We start from the raw sequence: 19,338 nt of genomic DNA on the forward strand, positions 1-19,338 counted from the left end.
TCATCTAAGTGCAGGGACGCGCTCTGGAGAAATGTCCTCAGGCCTGTACTGAAACAATAGTGCTCCTATGCTACAGCAAGGCTTGGTTTTGCCTAAGTTGAGGGATGCTGTTACAGCTGTACCGTAACTACAAAATAATTGACTGGTACTTAGTATTCTCCTAATTAGACTTAGAACCACTTACTAAATCGGTGCAAGCTCATGCTACTCAGAAGCCCCCCAGCTGAAGCAGCACAGGCATTGCCCTGCCCACAGACCTGGTCCCAGCAGACAGAAACCCCCCACCACAGCCCCGGGTGGGACTGCACATCTCACGGATCCTGTTGTGCTCTCCCACAGAACAAACATGGCCTCTGGTGGCTACTCACCCCCTGCAGAGACCACAACTGTAGAGCTCTAAGTACAAGACAGCTTAACACTATTTAGACAGTGTGTGACAAATCCCTTTTATAATTCAGCACAGCATCATGTAACAGTGTGGTCCTGTGACACAGTGACATTCATTATCCAGCCATGGTTCAGTCCACTACAGGTCAGGACACAGGTTGCCCTTCCTCATTTCTTGTTGCTTTTAATTGTCCAACAGCTGTGATTCTTACAAGAACCAAAGAGTGGTATCCCACAGTCCTCAGTCCCTTCCCAGGGATTACACCTTTTTGAAGGAAATGTTCAACTAATTACATCCTTTACAAGTTTCACGTGCTTTAGCTGTGTTGGTTTAGGCAGGTCTGCAGTTTACTGCCACTTCCCATGCACCTACTCAGCTGTGCTCAGCTGCCTCTAAGTTTGTTGTCTGAAGCAGGGCTTCCTATCGCTTTTAGAAGCAAATTAAAGTTATAAACTCAATTTTTCTACTGGGAAGGAAAAAAAAAAAAAAATATAGGGAAACCTATTGACGGAGAATAAAAACATCGTAAGACAAATAAGATATAGTAAATTAAGGTAAACCTTTAAACTGCCCTTTCCAGGTGCTCCGTGAGAGAGGCCGGAGCTACGGCGCTGCCTTCCGCCCTACCCTGTGTCACGAAATCTGCAGCCGGTCCCGCGGCCGACAGACCCACCCAGAGCCGAGGGCGAGTCAGGCACAGCCCGCGAATGGCTGTCCCGCCCGGCTCCTCACGACAGCCCCACGGCCCCGTGAGGCGGCGTTTTTGGAGATGACACTACCCGGCCCTCACCGCCCACGGCTGCCTCGCCCCCACGTTTCCGACCGCTACCAACGGCCACCCAAAGGCCACTCGCCCACAATATGGGCCCCGTAGCACGGAGCCGCCGCCTCGCTACGCAGCCCGCCTCGGAAAGGCAGCGCTGCAGCTGAGCCCGCCCGGCTCTGTCCGAGCGCGGAGGGGCTCCCGGTCCAAGCACCGCACGGCTGGGCCGGCGGGCGGCCCCACCTCCGGCCGCTCCTGCGCACTTTGGCGCGGGGGATTGTGGGTGACGTAGTCCTTGACGAGCCTGTGGCGGCCAGCCGTATCCCTCGCAAGGCATTATGGGTGTTGTAGGCATTGGAGCGCGAGCCAATCAGCGCTGTTATTTCGGAAGGCCGCGTCGCGTGGCCGGCGCTCGCTGAGGCACGTTCTTTCCTTTTGCGATACTATTGGCCAAGGAGAGGGCGTGACCGACCATCCGTATCTCCCTCGAGCCAATGGGAGCGGGCCATGTAGAGCGAGCTATTCCTCTGGGGATTGCGTGTGCTGCGCCCAGCGCTCGGTAGCTGGCCGTCAGCGCGGCCCCCGGATTGGTGGCGGCGCGGCGGTGGGCGGGGCGCGGAAGCCGGACCGGGAGCCCCTCGGCTGTGGCGGCCCCTTAGGAGCCCGGCGGGATGGGGCGGCGGGCGCGCCTCGGGCTGGCACTGCACTTCGGGCTGGCGCTGTGCCTGGCGGCGCTCTGGGCCGGAGTACTGGCCGCGGCCGGTAAGCACCGGGGCTCCACCTCTCCGCGCCCCGCTGGGCCTGAGCTCTGCGGCGGCCGCGCCCCCCATGGCCTGCTGCGGGGTGGGGACGTGTTGCAGCCGCCGCGGTGTCTGAGAGGGTCGTGGCGCCCGCAGCGGGTCGCGGAGGCGGTGGCAATGGGGGAGGGGACCCTGTGTCCTGTCCGGGGCTCTGGGGTGTTTGGGGGCAGCTCCGTCCCGGCCGGGGGCTGAGGCGGCGGAGCGGAGGACGGGGGGAGCCGGGCTCCTGTCAGCTGCGTGGCCGGTACAGCGGGGGCGGCGGGCTTACCCTGTGCCTGCTGGCTTCGCCCCACTGGGGCTGTTCGATAGGCCTGAAGGGGGTGAAGACATAGTTTAGTTTAGCTCCTGCCTTTGAATAACTCATCAGGAGCCTACTTTGTAATTCTTGCTCTGCTCAAACGTGAAATGAGACTTTTTTTTCTTCCCTACTACGCGTTTTCTTGCTGATGAGCTGATAACGCCGATGTTAGTGTTATCAGGACAGTTTTGTCACACAAACATATGTAGAGCATTTTTGGTTCCTACACTATGTTGCTCTAATACTTTTTTTCCCTGTGTCTTTTGTTGTTATGTGGCCTGGGTTTTGTGTGCTTCTCACATGTCATCTGCTTCCTTTCCTGGGGTTTCTACCTCCCACACCCTTCTTTCCACCGTGGGTGTGTGGGGGAAACGTGCAGTGCATTTATTTATATAGTATTTCTAAAGCCAGAAAGCATATCTTTGATGGAAAGCCTTTTCTAGTACTATTGGGGATGTGCTTTTAGGCTGTCAATGGTATTTCAGGCAAGTAACTTAACATTTTGGCTAGAGGTAAGTGCTGTGGTTTGGGGTTTGTTTTCTTGTGTGCAGTAGGAAATTGAAATTTAAAGTTATGTTACTGGAGTTCAGATTAGATATCAAGTACAGTTATATGAGCTTTGTATGTAATGTTATAAGCCAGCAGGGCGCTTCCCAAAGTGTAAAAAAGACACATACAAGTTTTGTGAAGCCAGAGTGATGTACCCAGACTTTGAATGATGTGTTTTCACTGATAGTATATATATATATATATATATATAAAGAAAAAAGCAAAGGTGAGATGAGACTATCGGTGCTGGATGAACCATCTGTTGCGCACATGGAAGTTAGGTGACAAAATTAAAGGCTGTTCACGTGTGCATCTATGGCTGTGCTAGCTGTCAGCTCTTCTGTCTTGACTGCTTTTCCACTATCACAAAGTTGTGTTTGTGAATATGAAGTTTTAAAAGCTTAATTAAGCCTTTAAAAACTATATGTTTAAGAGTCAATTGAGCTAATACATTTAGTAGGCCCAAGAAAGCACACAGTAAAGTACATGAAGGATTAAGAGCTGTTGCCAAACTTAAATCACTACTGTGAGGTAAAACTGTTCATGAATATCCAGAATTAATTAGGACAGAGTGTTTGGAGTCCAGCTTTTGGCAGCAGACTATAAGAGGAATTCTTGCTCCAGTTTTTTGTCAATTATCATTCTGAAAGAAAATTAATTGTCTTCACTTCATCGATGTTTGCATTTCCTGCAGTAACACTAACACTTTCTCTGGTAGAGTCTGGAGATTATTTATTAAATGGTTCCTTGAATACTTGTTCATTCCTAATGTCTGGTCTGGAAACAGTGAGTACATTGAAGGGAGGGGTTTTAAAAAGGATGAGTAAAAACGGTTAAAGTATTACATTTAATGACTTCAGAAGATTATTTTAATGCATTTTTTGTTGTTCTTTTTTTCTTTCTGATAGTGAGTCTTTTAACTATAGCTTTAAACCCTAACTCTGTGGTCATAAACTCTGCTTAAATCAGTTTATTGAAAACTTGAGGTGAATGCAAGCAAACTCAGGCCTAAAGAAACAGGCACTATTTTTTAAAAGATATATCCTTAATACTGATTATGAAGAAGTTGAACATTGGGGGCTGGGGAAAGAGTATTGAGGAGTCCATGGAGAATTGGCAAAAGCAGGTAAAAAAAGATAAGTGTGTTCCAGCCGAAGCTGGCTACCTTCTGCTTATCACAGCAGCGATGGCCTTCTGCTTTTTCTGTTGATCGTTCAGTAAGAATATTGAAAAAAGTCTCTTTTTTTTTTTTCCGATTACCGATATTATTTGATTATTGGGAATTTTTTTCCCTTTGTTCACAGACTAAGAGGTAGACATGATCTCATTGTGCCTGAAGAAATGAAGTGATTCTCTCTCTGACTATCCTGCACCTTCCATGTCGAACTGCAGTGATAGGCAGAGGTTTTCCTGCTGTCTCAGTAACTGGTAGGACAAATTAGTATAGTCATATTGTAGGAAACTTCTGTACCTATTTTCTCAAAAGACAGAATTCAATGGCTTTCCCTGACCCATCTGATCTTACTTACCTGACTGAAAAACATTCCATAAACTTGTTGCCTGGTAGGAAATCTCCATTCCTACAGAGGAACTGCTGGAGAGTAATTTTTGAAAACAGCCAGCAATTGCAATGAGACTGGAAAAAAATATTTGTATTCACAGTGAGGATTGACCTATATCTTAATCTTGTAGTTGCGCTAAAATGAATACACTGCACAGATTGTAGCTGGGAACAGTTTATTTGCTGCCAAAGATACTTTGAAACTAGTCTTGCTGAATAGATGCCACTTAAGGATTTTGCTTAACTCACTGCATGTTTTAGAAGTTCATGTAATAGGAATAGCATCTGTGCTATGGAGTCTGTTCCTGTGCTGAATTTAACAATTGAAAAATTGATGAGAAGCAATCCAAGGTATTTTTTTACTTAAGATTTCCTTTTTTCCTGCAAGAATAGAATAAACAGGTTTTGCATTCTTTTTCAAAGTCTACTTGTGCAAAAGAACATTGAGAGAAATAACTAAAAATACCGTAGAAAATCTCAGATGGATGCTCTAAAGCGGTCATTGTCAATCCTTTTTTGTTCGTGCACCCTTCTCAATAAAAAAAAAATTTAAGCATGCATCTTCAATGTTTACCTTATTAAAAAATACAGTATGTACTGCTGTACTAACATGCGCATCATAAAACATGTTCAAAAACAGAAATGAAAAAAGAGCAAGATAAAGGTAAAATAACACTGTATTAAGAAAAGTCTTATTTGTTAATGGTATAAAAAGTACTTTCTTCCTGGCACCCCAGTGTGTTGGCTGGCAGCCCCTGGGAGGTGCACACCCCGCTTTCGGATCACAGCTCTAGAGCATGCGTGCTTTTACTGTTTGCTTTGTTGTGATAGTGTTTGAAGCTTGAAGAGCTTGGTAAAAACTGGAAGGAAACTGACTTCAGGGATCAGACAGGGCTTTTGTAGTAGCTTTGGGAGATTGCCAGCTGCTTGTGTTTACTGAAATTTTGGCTGTTTCCCAAAGGTTAGTGACCATTCTAATGGTGAAACTAATAGTATTTCTTGCCTGGTAGTAGTCCTTTAGCTTTATAGGCCATCCGTTGATTTGTTCTTCTAATATAGGAAAGCTTTGGAACCGTTGAGGTCCCTCAAGCTAATGACGTTTTTCTTGCTGAATAACACTGCCTAGCTCTTCTTGTTTCAACCCCTCTCTCTTGAAAATGGTAGTTCTCACAAAAAGGTAGGATCTTTATCCAGCATATGGTAGGATCTTTTTATCTCTCTGGCTGCCAGAGTACTTTTGCTATATTTAAATAGACTGAACACTGGTCAAAAATGAATACATTTTAAAGTTGATTTTAATTATATAGGAAGTTGTGGATGGTTAAAACAAGCATTTAGCTGTATGAAGTACTCTAGAGTCTGAGCTGGTCATGAGAGCACCTGGCCATGTCTACAGCTCAGCACTGTTTTGAAGCGAAGCATTATGTACGATATTGTCAGGTGCCTGTTTCGGCCACAAGTATTTTTGCCCTTTTCCTTCTAATATATTATTGCATCTCCCTAATTTGCTTAACAAATAATAGTATTAATTTCCAATTGGCCTTTTCAGAAGGGGTTCATAGAATTGAGCAACCTTGGTAAGAGATACAAATGTAAAACAAAACAAAAATGTTACTTTTTTAAATTTAACTTTGGAAAAACAAAGTAAACTTTCAGCTTTAATCTCTGTAGCAGGTGCACAAACATAACATCTGTGACTTTGTTCAGTAGTTGAGCCTTGACTAATAAACTGCTTGTAGGTCAAACTGTGACCTTCCATAGATCTTTCATTAACACTTTAAGTGTAGTTTTTCGTAACTGTTTCTTAGAAGTACATACGCTTCTATGAGTAGCAGGTGCATATTAGTCAGCAGTTCTGTGGAATAACAAGGCTGTAAGTGATCCCTTCTATAGTCACATTATCAGTTGTCACTGCAACCTCATCTGCCTTAGGAGAAAGTCCCAGAGCTAAGAACAGTTAAACTAATATTTTGTTGTTGCTTTAGTGTTGTTTTGGAACCACTGTTTTGAAAACAATTGTTCCAGTACAACTTCTTAATAACAAAGCGAGTTCCTTAAGAGAGAATGTAAATGATGCAATAGAAATGAAATAGGTTTATTTACTTTCAAGGAAGAAGAGCAAACATTTAATGAGCTCTCCCTTATGTTGCTCAGATGTCTCCTGCCTTTCAATCTCCTGCCTTTCAAAACCTTTTGCTTTGCATATGAAGTTACAATAAGATTCATATGTATGCACAGATAGCATACCCTATTTATATTTGAGCTTGTGTGATCTTTTGTTGTGAAGTCAACCTTCCACAAATTGAAATCAGTAAGACCTGTAGTAAAAAGCTAGAATGGTCTGGTGCTGTCAGGCATATAGGCTGATTTTGAGCAGACAAAAACATCCTAGCTGGTGTATCTGTTAAAAATAACATGAAGTTTGTTAATGCAGTAACAGCCACTGTGTAAGTGCTTTGTGTAAATAGCAGCATACAAGCTCCTGGGTAGGTTAACCCAGCCTTCATTTTCTGCAAGCCCAGAAGCATGTCTGAGTCTCTTGATAAGCTCTGGAGTTTGAAGCTGTAGAGCTGGAATTTCGTTTTAGGTCAAAATTATTTAGGACAGTAGAATGTAATTTGTAGGAAACATGGTAACTTCAAATTTATCTTGTAGTTTCTGAACAGAAAGGATGAGCAAGTATCCTATACACATATGTACTTTTACTGTATTTAAAATCTGACTGTTGTATGGTATTCTGAAGTTTGGTGGTAGAACTTCTTAAAGATTATGACAAACAGCTGTATCTGTTAGATTCCTCAAGCTTATAACCACTGTGATCTCTGCCAAAAATGCAGGTAGCCTTGTTTTTTTCTCATTCATCTTTTGGTGTTTTTTTCCAAATTGGTGTTTGTTCCCGTGGTGTCCTGGTTGCTTCTTGCAGGGTCTGTTTCATCTGGAGTGCTCTTTGCTGTCTCCCCTAGTTTTTCAGAAGGGCTTTATGTGCTTTCATTTTCGGACTTCTAGGGTACAGCTGCTTACTGACACCGACTGTCCTAGATCCCTTTTAATCCTGTGTCTTCTGGCAGTTAAACTTTGAGTTTTATGTCCTCTGTATGATCAACAGACTATTATCTATTTCTCTCAGTTTCACTGTCAAACTTCTTGTCACCTTTGTTTTGCAGCTTCACTTGTAAGTCTTAGCATTTTTTTTCTTGATTTTTTTTTTTATTATGCTTAAAGTTGATCCTTATCTTTTACTTGTTCTAATCAAAGGTTATACTTCAAATAATGACATGGAAATCACTTTCTAGAATCTGGTTTCCAAGGTTAGCCCTTTTCAACAGTTGCCCTGTTATAGTAATAGTCTTCAAAACATGAAGCTGATAAAGTGTCATGCTTGTAGTTTGTCACTTCAGAGATTATTTATCTCTGGTAAGACACTTCACTTGCATGAGCACAGAAGTATGCAAGTTTAGCTGCCAAATGCTTACAGGATGTCAGCAGAGTTCTGTAAACTTTTGGTGAGTTCTCTTGGCATTTAGTATTTGTGCAAGTAGCTTTAAGTAGCTAACCATAACATACTACATGGGTGTATCTCATGTACAGGGCAGTAACTTCTGTCAGTTTAGGTACCTTTTCTAGTCGTAGTGCAGGTCTCCAGCCTGTCAACATCTCTCTGCTGCTATAGGGCATCACACACCCCAGTCTTGGAAGGGGAGGATTTCTAAATGTAGTACAAGTTAGTGGCAGCTTTGCTTAGTCACCTGGTTATATTTTGAGCTTTTATTTCAGTTTAAGGGAGTTGTGTACCAGAGAGAGGGAGGTCTGGGGCATCTTCTTTCAAATGTGAGGGGGTTTTGTTTACTAAATGAGGTGCTATCAGGTACTAATGGCTGGCAACAGTCACACTTCAGCTGTGATAATTCTAGAGGCTTTCAGTCGAGATTATTGTGCAAACCAAGTTGTTTGAAGCACAGTGAGTAGCCCATTTAAGTTACAGGGATGAAGAAAATAAAAAAAGAGACACAGTTCTGTAAAACAGTGTTAGAACTGTCATAAATAAGCTTTTGTCATTATCATCTCCATCATTTTCATCTCTGTTCAGTTAGGTCTCTGTCTAATAGCCTTTCATCTTTACCATTTCTTCTCTTTCCAGTCTTTCTGATCAAATATTATATCGTGTTCCCTTCAGATAAGAAAGACAACAGTTAAAGCCTGCAGCTCTCTTGAACAGTGTCTTAACTAATTTTTCATGGTTCTGAAGATAGGCCTCTATACAAAGGTTCTAATGTGCTGGTTAGGCAAAATGAATTGGCATTCTCTAAATAACAATGTTTAATTTTAAGTGAGGTGATATTAATGTAACTTTCTGGTTGCTACCGAAGCTGTTTATAATAAGAAAGCTGATTTGGTGACTAAAAACCTTGGATTCCATAGAATCATCGCATATTTTGAGTTGGAAGGGATCTTCAAAGCTCATCTTGTCCAGCCTCCTACAGTGAGCAGGGACATCTTCAACTAGATAGCTTGCTCGGGGCCCTGTCCAACCTGGCCTTGAATGTCTCCAGGGATCGGGCATCTACCCCCTCTCTGGGCAACCTGGGCCAGTGTTTCACCATCCTCATAATAAAATATTTCTTCCTTGTGTCTGGACCGTTCTGACTTGATGCATACCTTTTAAAGTAGTTTAGTTTGACTGGAACAGTTCGGACTGTATTCTAATCTAGAAGGCTGATTTAGGTTTAGAAAAAACAATGTACAGTTCCTTCCAGTATTGGACACATAGTTGTGATGGCATAATTTAAGGAAGAACAGGATCATCTGTGAAACATTTGATTCTTCCTGACAACACTAACAAGGTTCTTCTGAAGTGCGTGAGTCAATTTAGTACACTAGAATATTACAGAGCCATGGTATAATTTTATAGCTAAACCTTTTTTTATTTTTGAGAAAATTACTTATGAAAAAGCTTTTTACTGACTTACAACATCTCTTGTAGATGAAGAGGGAAATCAAGATGAATCACTGGAGTCAAAGGTGAGAAAATTATTTTCTAGTCATTCTTTTTTCTTGTGGAATGGGAGCAAAGGTCTGAAATTGAGAACTATGAATTGATTACTGTTTTAAAGTGTTCTGCAGTGCTGTCTCAGTTTCTTCTGTGCATCAAAAGAGTTAATGTTCTGTTAGGTATTTGAAAAGTATTTTTCGGATACTGAAAGGGATAGAGTCAATGAGAGATGATAGAGGTAGCTCAACTTACTTTTGATTCTGTTCTTTAAACTTTGTGTGTTGATTAATCATATCTTTAAAAAGTAATGTTTCTTTTGCCAGGTACTACTGTTCAGTTTCTAATTTTCTAAATTATCTGGCTGCTTTCCTTCAGACTTTATCTGCAGAGGACCAGGTAAAGGACCATTCCACAGGAACTCGAGTGGTAGCAGGTCAGATCTTCCTTGAATCAGGAAAAACAGACTCTCAGTCAAAGGATGAAGAGAACTTTCATAGTCAAGAGGAGGAAAAAGAGATTTCACTGGATGAGTTGAACTCTCTAGAAATGTCGAATCTATTAAATAAGGACTTGGAAGAAGCAGAAATACAGAGTCCAGGTAACTGCTCACACTTTTGAACAAGTGGCAAGAAAGATGCATCTGAGTAACTTTGGCATGTAAATGAACACAAACATTAATTTTGAACATGTGAAATAACTAGTGTTTTAATCTTTCTGGAATCAAATGGTAATTGCTGCTTTTTCCGTTAGAAAGTAGGATCAAAAAAGTTTTCAAATATATTGTGATTGAAATCTGAGTGGTTACTTTTAGATGCATTTGAAAGGATAGTTCGTCATTCTTGTTGTTTCCATCATCTTGGAAGACTTCAGCTATCAAATGGAGAAAGCTGTGATTCCTTCAAATAGGACTCAAGTACACAGACCATGCTGTGTGTCTCTATACCTGCCCTCGAAGGAGAAATTGCATCAGTGGTTCAACCTGATGGCTGGGGAGTGGGTTGACAGAGAAGGAAAAAACTGTGATGCAAAGATAAGCTTTCTAGGATGGCATTGGGAGCCTTAAGGCAACATCTAAATTGTGTGTAAATTTCAGTAAGATTTTTAATATAGGTAAAACCTTATGTCCTTGGTCTAAATTCCCAGGAAATGCTAGTGTTTATTTTTTCTACTAATAAAAATATAAATATAATTCTTTTTGACTTGCAGTTGGTACTAGATGGTAATTAGATGGTACAGTTGAGTACTCCAGCCTGTGCAGCAAAGATTTTTCTTTTTCACTTGTCCATAAAAAGTAAATCTTCACCTTTACTGAAAAAATAGTTATATGATAATAGTATTTGTCTATCTTCTCAACTCAGGTTTGAATCTTAAACGAAAGGAGTTTCAGTGTTTTCTAGTAAGCCTTCCTTATTAATGCAGAACTACTGTAGGGTGTAAAAACTCAGTGATGGAATTAAGAATTGCTGTCATAAGTGTGGTGCTGCACGGGGAAAAAGGTAGATAAAATCCACTAGATGGCTTGCTGCCAGAAAACAGTGAGCTAAGCACCATATTTGGCCAGTGCAGGCTGTTTCAAAGGTAAACTTTAAGATGCTTTTAATCTCACATCAGAAAGGTGTTGCCACAGGGCTTGCTCCCTTACAACTGATGTTTTTAGCTGCACCTGTCAAAGCAGTGCTAACTGTCAAGGTCCATACTAACAGTTTTTACTGAAAACTGCCCATGGGTTTATACAGAGCTGGCAATTCCTGCTGCATTTGTTTTCCTGTTTGGAGGAATCTTACAGTAATGTAACCTATACTTATAAGTAATGTATATGTGGGTTTCCTGCTGCATAAAGTGTGAAATGACATATAAGTAAATAAGGAAAAAATATCATCATAAAATACTGTATACTTTATTTGGACATGGTAAAAGAGGTAAATTGCTGCTTGCACACTCAGTTTGACAAAAAGTAATTTATCTTCAGAGTAAATTATTTGCCTCAGTTTGCATTTATCATTCTGTAAGTACATGAAAAATAACTGTGAGAATTTTATCCTGTGATCGCATTGCTGTTGTGTTGCTTTAGGGATTAGTATTTTTTACTATTTGCAGGGAACAAACAGCATTGTAGCTGAATTCAGAATTAAAAAAGGCAAGGATGGGGACTAGGGCAGAGTGGTTTCCTAACTTTAGTGTACAGCTAAGTCATGCAGAGCACCATGTAAATTGTTTGTGTCCAATTGCTTTCAATACAGTGACAAAGTACTGAACAATACAAGTAAAACTTCAGGTTCTCAGGTATTGTTAATAGTCTGGTCCTGGAGTTTGTTCAAATGACAGTGATAGGTCCCATCACTTGTAGTGATATGTACCCTTAGCCTGAGTTTGTGCATTACTCTATGGTTAACAGATGTCTAAAATTATTCCGGGCTTATTACAACTGGAGACATTATTTTTAAATGCAATTTCTGAAAATAATGATTTTTCTTGTGTGTTATGGGATAATTAAGGGGGGGGGGGGCGGGACACGGCTGATAGAACTTCTGCCAAGGAATCAAATTATGAAGAACAATTTGAACAGTCTAACTAATCTTGGAGATTTCCTTATGCTTCAGAAAATCAACATGAAATTTTTAAATTAGTATGGTCTCTAGGCCTTACAATTATATAACCTAGAAAAAAGAACTAGCTTTCTCTATAATGACAAAATTATGAACTGAACTTGAAAAAACATGGTATAATTGACATTCTCAATTGCATGACTTTGCAAATGTTTTGAAATGAAGCTAAAACCAACTGTTGGATTTAGCTTAATGAATGAGAAAAACTTTTATAGAAGGCTAATTGAAATAATTTCATTTTCAAAAAATAAAGATAATTCTTAGTCTTCATACAAGACTGACTTTATTTAAAGATATTCCAATATTGGAATTGATAACCTTTGAAGTTCTGGTGCATGAGAAATTATAAATCATGCTGCTCAAAGTAATTTTGAATGCAACTGAAATATATTGGCAAAGTGAAAGTTTTCAATAGAAACATATGCAACAACAGAAAATGACTGGACTCATAGTGATTTCATTTAAGTCTTTCTTACAGTTGTATGTTCTAAGTGTACTCTGCTGATATTCAAGGACTTTCGGTATCACATTTGGTGATGTGAGTGGTTCTGTCATGATTACGTGTAACTCTGGGCCTAAAATAAATATATGCACTGGAATGTACTTTGAGTGTAGTCTCTAGCATGAGGATGGGAGTGCAGAGAAGATAAAGTGAAAGGAAGGGCTGTTTGTAGGCTATAAAAATGTAACCGAGATTTGCCTTCTCCAATCTAGACAAAAATATTTTCTTTGCTTAGAACTAAGGAATATAAGAAATTGCATACCTTCTCTTTCATTTCACAATTAAAAATAGGAGTAATATTTCTTCAAGTGCTATTTAGAAAAGTAATTGCTGTTTCAAGCTTTTGTAAATTAGATATTTTATGGAAAACTTGATTAAATGTGGTACATAGAAACTAAAACCAACACAGAAGTGCTTTCCTGTATGTAGTAGATGCCTGTAATTTGTGGAATAAAGGAAGGCAGTCTAATTCCTGGGTATGTATTTTCAGTTCTGACAGCCATTGGCGGCACTGCAGATGGGGAACCTTGTCACTTCCCCTTCCTGTTCCTGGAGAAGGAATACGCGGAGTGCACTGCAGATGGGAGGGAGGATGGCAGGCTGTGGTGCGCAACAACCTATGATTACAAGAAAGATCAGAAGTGGGGCTTCTGTGAAAGTAAGTAACCTGATGGCTTGTTCTTGTCCAAGGCAGACTTTCTTAAGCTAGTGTTTTCAGTCCTCTTAATGCCCTTTATTCCAGGGTCTAGAATTTCCTGTTACATATTAATGGCCACTTTATATGGTGATATAAGTAATTATAAAGGCAAAATTCTCAATATTATAATGCAAATTCCACTTCCAAAGCTATCTGGGAAATCTTAAAGAGGAGGCATCTGTAAAGCTCTCACTTTCTAAGGCTGTAGCAGTAAGGAGATTTGACAGTGTTTTTCCATTAAGCTCACTGATTTATTGCACAAAGGCAACCCCTCTCAAGGAAAGGTCCTTCTGAGGGAGGAACCTTTCTTCCTTGCACAGCTTGCTTTGAAGCAATGAAAAGAATATTTTGACAGCAAACTCCTACATGAGAAACATCACATGAGAAGAAACAGTCTACCAAGATATCCAGCACCTCCTTTAGACAGCTTTTTGTAATCACTTGGGCTATTTATTGGTCTTCAGAAACATATTTCTTGCTGTATTTTCCCTTTAGAATCAATGGGAATTTTGAAAAAATAGTCTTGAGTTGTGTGATTGAGTTGGAGCTCTTAATGTGCTTTTGTTTTTTTTTATAGCTGAAGAGCAGTCTAATAAGAGAAGGCAAATGCAAGAAGCTGAGGATGTTTATCAGACCGGAATGAAAATCCTTAATGAAAGCAGTAAAAAGGCTCAGAAGAAAGAGTAAGTCTACCTCCTACACCCCCACAAGAGAATGTTGATATGGCTGGTCCCTCTGGCTTAACTGAAAACAACATAAGTTAGTTAGTTGCCCTGGGACTTTGCATGCAGTGATAGTACTGAAAACAAAGAGTTAATTCAGGGTATTTAGAAAAAGGCATTTATGCCTGCTTTCCTTTGAATCCACTAAAAATTGTCTATGACTAATTTCTAAAAAGTGGATGTTGTCAAAACCTTGACTTAAGGCAAGGTGGTGCTGCAGTTCACTGGCTATGATTTTTATGTGTCAACTGCCCAGAAAAAAATAAGAATGTGATACAAGGTAATTGTCCTTTGTCAAATGTTTCTAGCCATCTGACTCTCACTCTGCTTCAAAGATTAACTGGGAAATATCAGCATTTCCTGTCCTTTGTTTTTGTTCCTGCTTTCTGATGTTTTTGGTCACTATAAAAATAGTATTAAACTTAATCTCAAAAAATTGTCAAAATTCTAATAATTAACATGGTATGAGAGAAAAGGGTAACGCTTGTAGACAAAAACTAAAAAAGAGAAAGAATGAAATTACTGTTGTGTTCATTCTGGTCTGTTTACTTTCTGCTCTGTATACATCCAGTTACTGATGAAATAGTTGTCAGCTTACTGTAATTAAGAATAGCTATGTTAATTTAGAACTTCTTGATACTTATGTTGACAATTTCATCAGTAAGTGATGACTTCAAACTGCTGATCGTTACGTGAACACGTTACTGTGTTAAACTTGGTGGTGGAGATAAGGGAGTGCATTTCTACTTTGTGTATCAGGCAAGCTGAAGCACAGACAGAGGTTGTCCATCACACCTTAGCAAAGACAGTGGCAAGCAGTATCTGTTGGACTCTGGCTAGTATTCTTTTGTATAAAATAGTGTAGGTATTGTAAAACAATCACGGAATCGCAGAAAGATTGGGGTTGGAAGGGACCTCTGGAGATCATCTAGTCCAACTCACCTGCTAAAGCAGGTTCACCCAGAGCAGATCACACAGGAACATGTCCAGGCAGGTTTTGAATGTCTCCAGAGAAGGAGACTCCACAGCCTTTCTGGGCAACCTGTTCCAGTGCTCTGGCACCCTCAAAGTAAAGAAGTTTCTCCTCATGCTTAGATAGAACCTCCTGTGCTTCAGTCTGTGCCCGTTGCTTCTCATCCTATCATTGGGCACCATTGAAAAGAATCTGGTCCCATCCTCTTGACACGCACCCTGGAGGTGTTTATAAGCATAAATAAGGACCCTCTCAGCCTTGTGTTCTCCAGGCTGATCAGACCAAGCTCTCCCAGTCTTTACTCATAAGAAAGACACTCCAGACCCAGAACTTAGTTCTCTTGAACATTTCGTACTTTCTTAGACAATGAAATTATGTGAGGAACCAGATGTGCCTCAGCTGTCCTAAAGAAAGAAAACAAGTCTGAGAATAGAAAGCAGGAGAAGCAAAGAAAAATCTTGGAATGCTATCAAAGGTCCATGGGAAATCAAGCTGAAGCATGCTTGACCGTACTGTGTTGTGATGTTTAAGGTTACAGTTTTAAGATTCGCTGTGAAATCAAATTACTTTGGAGGACTTCTGTAAGTTCTGAGGCTGAAGTAAAGGGGAGTTTCAAGAGAACTTTCTCATAGTTAGCATGACTGTTTCATCACAAAATTAGTCACGTATGCACTTGTCTTGGGCCCAACACTTAGTGTTTTCATTAGAATAATTTTGTACTCAACAAATCAAAGAAACTCCATAGTCTTTTTCAGGCTTCTTTTTTTTCTGTTGTGATCTATGCAGCTGTCTTAGTGCTCCTACTGGATACCTAGTATAGGACCTAAAATTGTTGCTACAAAAATGTGATCATTTGACCTTAAATTTTTCCTACATCTTACAGTGGAGGAAATGCATACTGCTTTGCATATGGAGTAGAGTGAACATTAAAATCCAGTTTGTCTATTAGCTAAATCATATCAGCTGTAGCATAGGTTGACAGTTCAGAGCTGGAACTGTAGGTAGATGCATTTGTAGAAAATGGAGGCTAAAACAAAGGAACAAAATACCTCCCCAAAATCTTCAGGTTTATGAATCTCCTTCTTTGCCTCAAGGTGACTAAGAAATTGTTTTCTTTTAAGAGCATATCAATATCTTCTGAAAGCAGCTGACATGAATCATACCAAGGCAATGGAGAAAGTGTCTTATGCTTTATTGTTTGGGGATTACCTGAAGCAGAACATCCAGTCGTCAAAAGAGCTATTTGAAAAACTAACAGAAGAAGGTTCTCCTAAAGGACAAATGGTATGTATGTCCTTAGGTTCTGCAGAGGTTTCTGTAAGTATATAAATTGTTTTATAGATTATACTTATTCTAAGGTGGCTTCATAGATTGTTCTTGCATCCAGAAAAGAATCAAAGCAGTAAGTGCTATCTGTTGCCTGGTTAAAAAAGACAGCAGAGTGCTGTTTTTTTAAGTTGTTTTTAAACTTAATGTAAAACTTTTGGTTCAGGCTCTGATTCAGGAAATGTGTTTTACTAATGCTTGCCCAAACATTTCCTAATCCTGACTACTCATTGCCTTTACCTTTTTAAATTTGAAGATTGCTCCCCAAATGCATGGTGGTCTTTCCATTGAATTTCTAACCTGTTGTATGACTGACTAGATTGGATGTATAAGTCATAAAATGGCTAGATAAAGGTGACTACAGTCAACAAATCTTTTCTGAAACTCTGTGGGTTTTTTTTAGTTTGTGTGGGATGCTGTGGCTTTTCCTCTGCAGTTTTATCTTTGAGATAAGTAGATATATATACACACAAAAGTTTATAATTTAGGAAGATTATAACTCTTAGGAATCTCAAAAACTGTTCAGTGGGATGGGACTCACTTTCTCCATGTGTCTTTGAACATTATAGAATTGCTCAGAATTGTTCACATGTTCATAAAATATAGGTGTTATCAATTTTAATGTCTCAATATCTGCATATACTTATTGTTTAGTTCTCTCTTTTGTTTTGCAAGTGTCAGCTTCTTTAGGAATTATGAGGTTTCTTTTAGCTCTTTGACTGCCAAGTCTCCTGCTGTTTAATGTTGGAGTGCTGATTCACCATGGACAGCAGGAACAGCAGAAACATCTTTTCTTGAAACTTTTATCTCAATGAAGACTATGGCTTTTATTGGTCTAGGGTTCAACACTATCTGTATGAGGTGATTTTTTTGTTTTGCATGTGTGTGCTCTCAGAAATGCATAGGATAGTCTTAAAACACTATGAAACACAGATACCGTTATGTATCTTCTGTGCTAGTTTGTCCTCTGAGCCACACAGCTGTAACAGGTATTATAGATAGAGCAGTAATTGTGTAATTTTTAAGAATAAAAATAACTTTTGAAAAAACCCTCAGACAATCAGCTCTGTGCATTCTAACTGCTTATATTTATAGTCATAAATGCAACTAACTCATGGCAGAACTGATGCAAAATTGTAAATACATAGGATCTGTTAGACAGTAAATCAAATAGTAAGACTCTTGTAGAGAAGGTCATGGTTCCTGTATGTTTTAACTGGTGTATTAGACAAATAGGATACATGAATAACCTGACAGGTATTGCTGTTCTTCACTTGAGGTCAATAAACTGGATTACTTTTACTGTTCAGGACCCTTAGATCTACTTTTGGCATTCAGGGAATTAGTAGTTTCTTCCTTGCATTTGATCGACTAGACTGAATTCTGGTGAGATGTAGTTATGTCAGTGTCCTAGGCAAGTGAATAATTTAGAAACTTCATACTTTAAAAGGGGCAGGGAAGGGCCTAATATAGGATATACCAAAGTGAAGGTTGCCATATTCCTTTCATCTTTGAATTGCTGTTTGACGACTTTATACGTATGCATTCCAGGAAAACTGATCCTGGATCTTTCAAAGCATGTGCTGACAAACTTTTTTTTTTTTTTCCTCTAGGCTCTTGGATTTCTATATGCGTCTGGTCTAGGAGTCAATTCTAGTCAAGCTAAGGTAACTTAGAAATCTTCAGTGTGTGCTCCTGTATTTTATCTTGGATGTTAAATAACCAATGATTTTGTTTTAAGGCCCTGGTATATTACACCTTTGGAGCTTTAGGAGGAAATCTCATCGCCCATATGATCTTGGTAAGTAAGATAATTAATAACTCTACACACGCAAGAACTGTCTTATACTCTCAAATTTTTAATGTAAGATTTGCATTCATGTGAATACACTGTCCAAATATTAGATCATCATGCATGCATTGGCTGGGCAAGTATCTTCCCCATTATTCACTCTTAACTTAAGGAAAAGTCTGCTCATTTTAAGCTGTATGCAATGGTGAATTTAGATGGACCATGTTTACATTTCTTGCCTTAAAGGAGAAGTGTCAGACTTTTAATTTTTATAGCCTAACGAGAACTGTGAAAGCCAGAGATCTTTACAGAAAATGCTGTATTGTGAGATTTAAGACAAAGTGCAACATGTGTAAGTAAAAGGCTTTAGATTTTCACCCATAAGTATCATTCTGCTTATTTGCTTTTTCTGAAGTATATTTGCTACACTTAACCTTTAATGGTATCAGTCAGTTGCTTTTCATGCAGACACAATGGACTTGTGGCCTTTGTTTTGTCTATTGTCTCATGAAGTCTTTCTCACATGATGTAAAAGAAGTTCATAACCTGGTAAGCGTATATTGTCAAATAACCAATAGTCCCATATGTTTACATTTTCCTTTTTAGGGTTACCGGTACTGGGCTGGGATAGGAGTCCTTCAAAGTTGTGAATCTGCTCTCACTCACTACCGTCTCGTAGCTAATCATGGTAAAAACTTTTTACTAGTCTAATGTTCTTGACTTTTTGTGTATTTCTATATCATTCAACTAGCAGATACTAGAAGTACTATCAACACTAGGAGTATAAAACCTGTTTAATAGCAAGAATTCTTTATTTATCTGTTTGGCTCTGAATCATGATATGCTATTTTTTTCTGTCCTCTGAGATGTCTTTAATTCATTCTGAGTAACAGTCTGAAGCTCTGTAGAGATCTGTGTTTACTCAGCTGCAGTGTAATATTTGTGTTGAACTAAACTGTCTGAAAATTTATCTGTTTTCCAGTTGCTAGTGACATTTCTTTGACTGGTGGCACAGTGGTTCAGCGAATTCGCTTAGCAGATGAAGTAGAAAATCCAGGAATGGCAAGTGGGATGCTAGAAGAAGATTTGATTCAGTATTATCAGTTTTTAGCAGAGAAGGGAGATGTACAAGCACAGGTAAGATTAAGTTCACCTGATGGCATGCAAACATTCAAGAATTAAAGGAATGGCTTTGGGTATATCTCTGATATTGAAAGACGTTGGAGCTTTAGTTTTCTCTTCCTCCTAAATCAACCTGGTTGCTATTTCCCAGTCAAGTTTAATGAGAAGAGGCTCATATTTTAGTGTGTTTATGGTAGAACTTAGACCGAAAATGCAATTTTTTGTGGGAAAATAAGTCCAAAACTTTAC

The 19,338-nt window shown here is 39.6% G+C and overlaps 1 protein-coding gene across 2 annotated transcripts in view; it reads left to right on the top strand.

Moving 5' to 3' along the window:
- Positions 1–1,712: 1,712 nt before the first annotated feature.
- The window catches only part of SEL1L (SEL1L adaptor subunit of SYVN1 ubiquitin ligase), a 35,965-nt gene continuing 18,339 nt past the window's right edge, over positions 1,713–19,338 (top strand). The window contains exons 1-10 of one of the 2 annotated variants that reach the window (XM_065063749.1): positions 1,713–1,913; positions 9,341–9,378; positions 9,725–9,947; positions 12,948–13,115; positions 13,732–13,837; positions 15,971–16,133; positions 17,789–17,842; positions 17,917–17,976; positions 18,574–18,655; positions 18,950–19,104. In XM_065063749.1, coding sequence (XP_064919821.1) covers positions 1,823–1,913; positions 9,341–9,378; positions 9,725–9,947; positions 12,948–13,115; positions 13,732–13,837; positions 15,971–16,133; positions 17,789–17,842; positions 17,917–17,976; positions 18,574–18,655; positions 18,950–19,104 — 1,140 coding nt within the window. In that variant the 5' untranslated portion in view covers positions 1,713–1,822. The remainder of the gene's footprint in view (positions 1,914–9,340; positions 9,379–9,724; positions 9,948–12,947; positions 13,116–13,731; positions 13,838–15,970; positions 16,134–17,788; positions 17,843–17,916; positions 17,977–18,573; positions 18,656–18,949; positions 19,105–19,338) is intronic. The other variant, XM_065063748.1, reaches the window with a different exon arrangement.

Source organism: Columba livia, chromosome 5 (assembly GCF_036013475.1).
Source record: "Columba livia isolate bColLiv1 breed racing homer chromosome 5, bColLiv1.pat.W.v2, whole genome shotgun sequence".
Lineage (NCBI taxonomy): Eukaryota > Metazoa > Chordata > Aves > Columbiformes > Columbidae > Columba > Columba livia.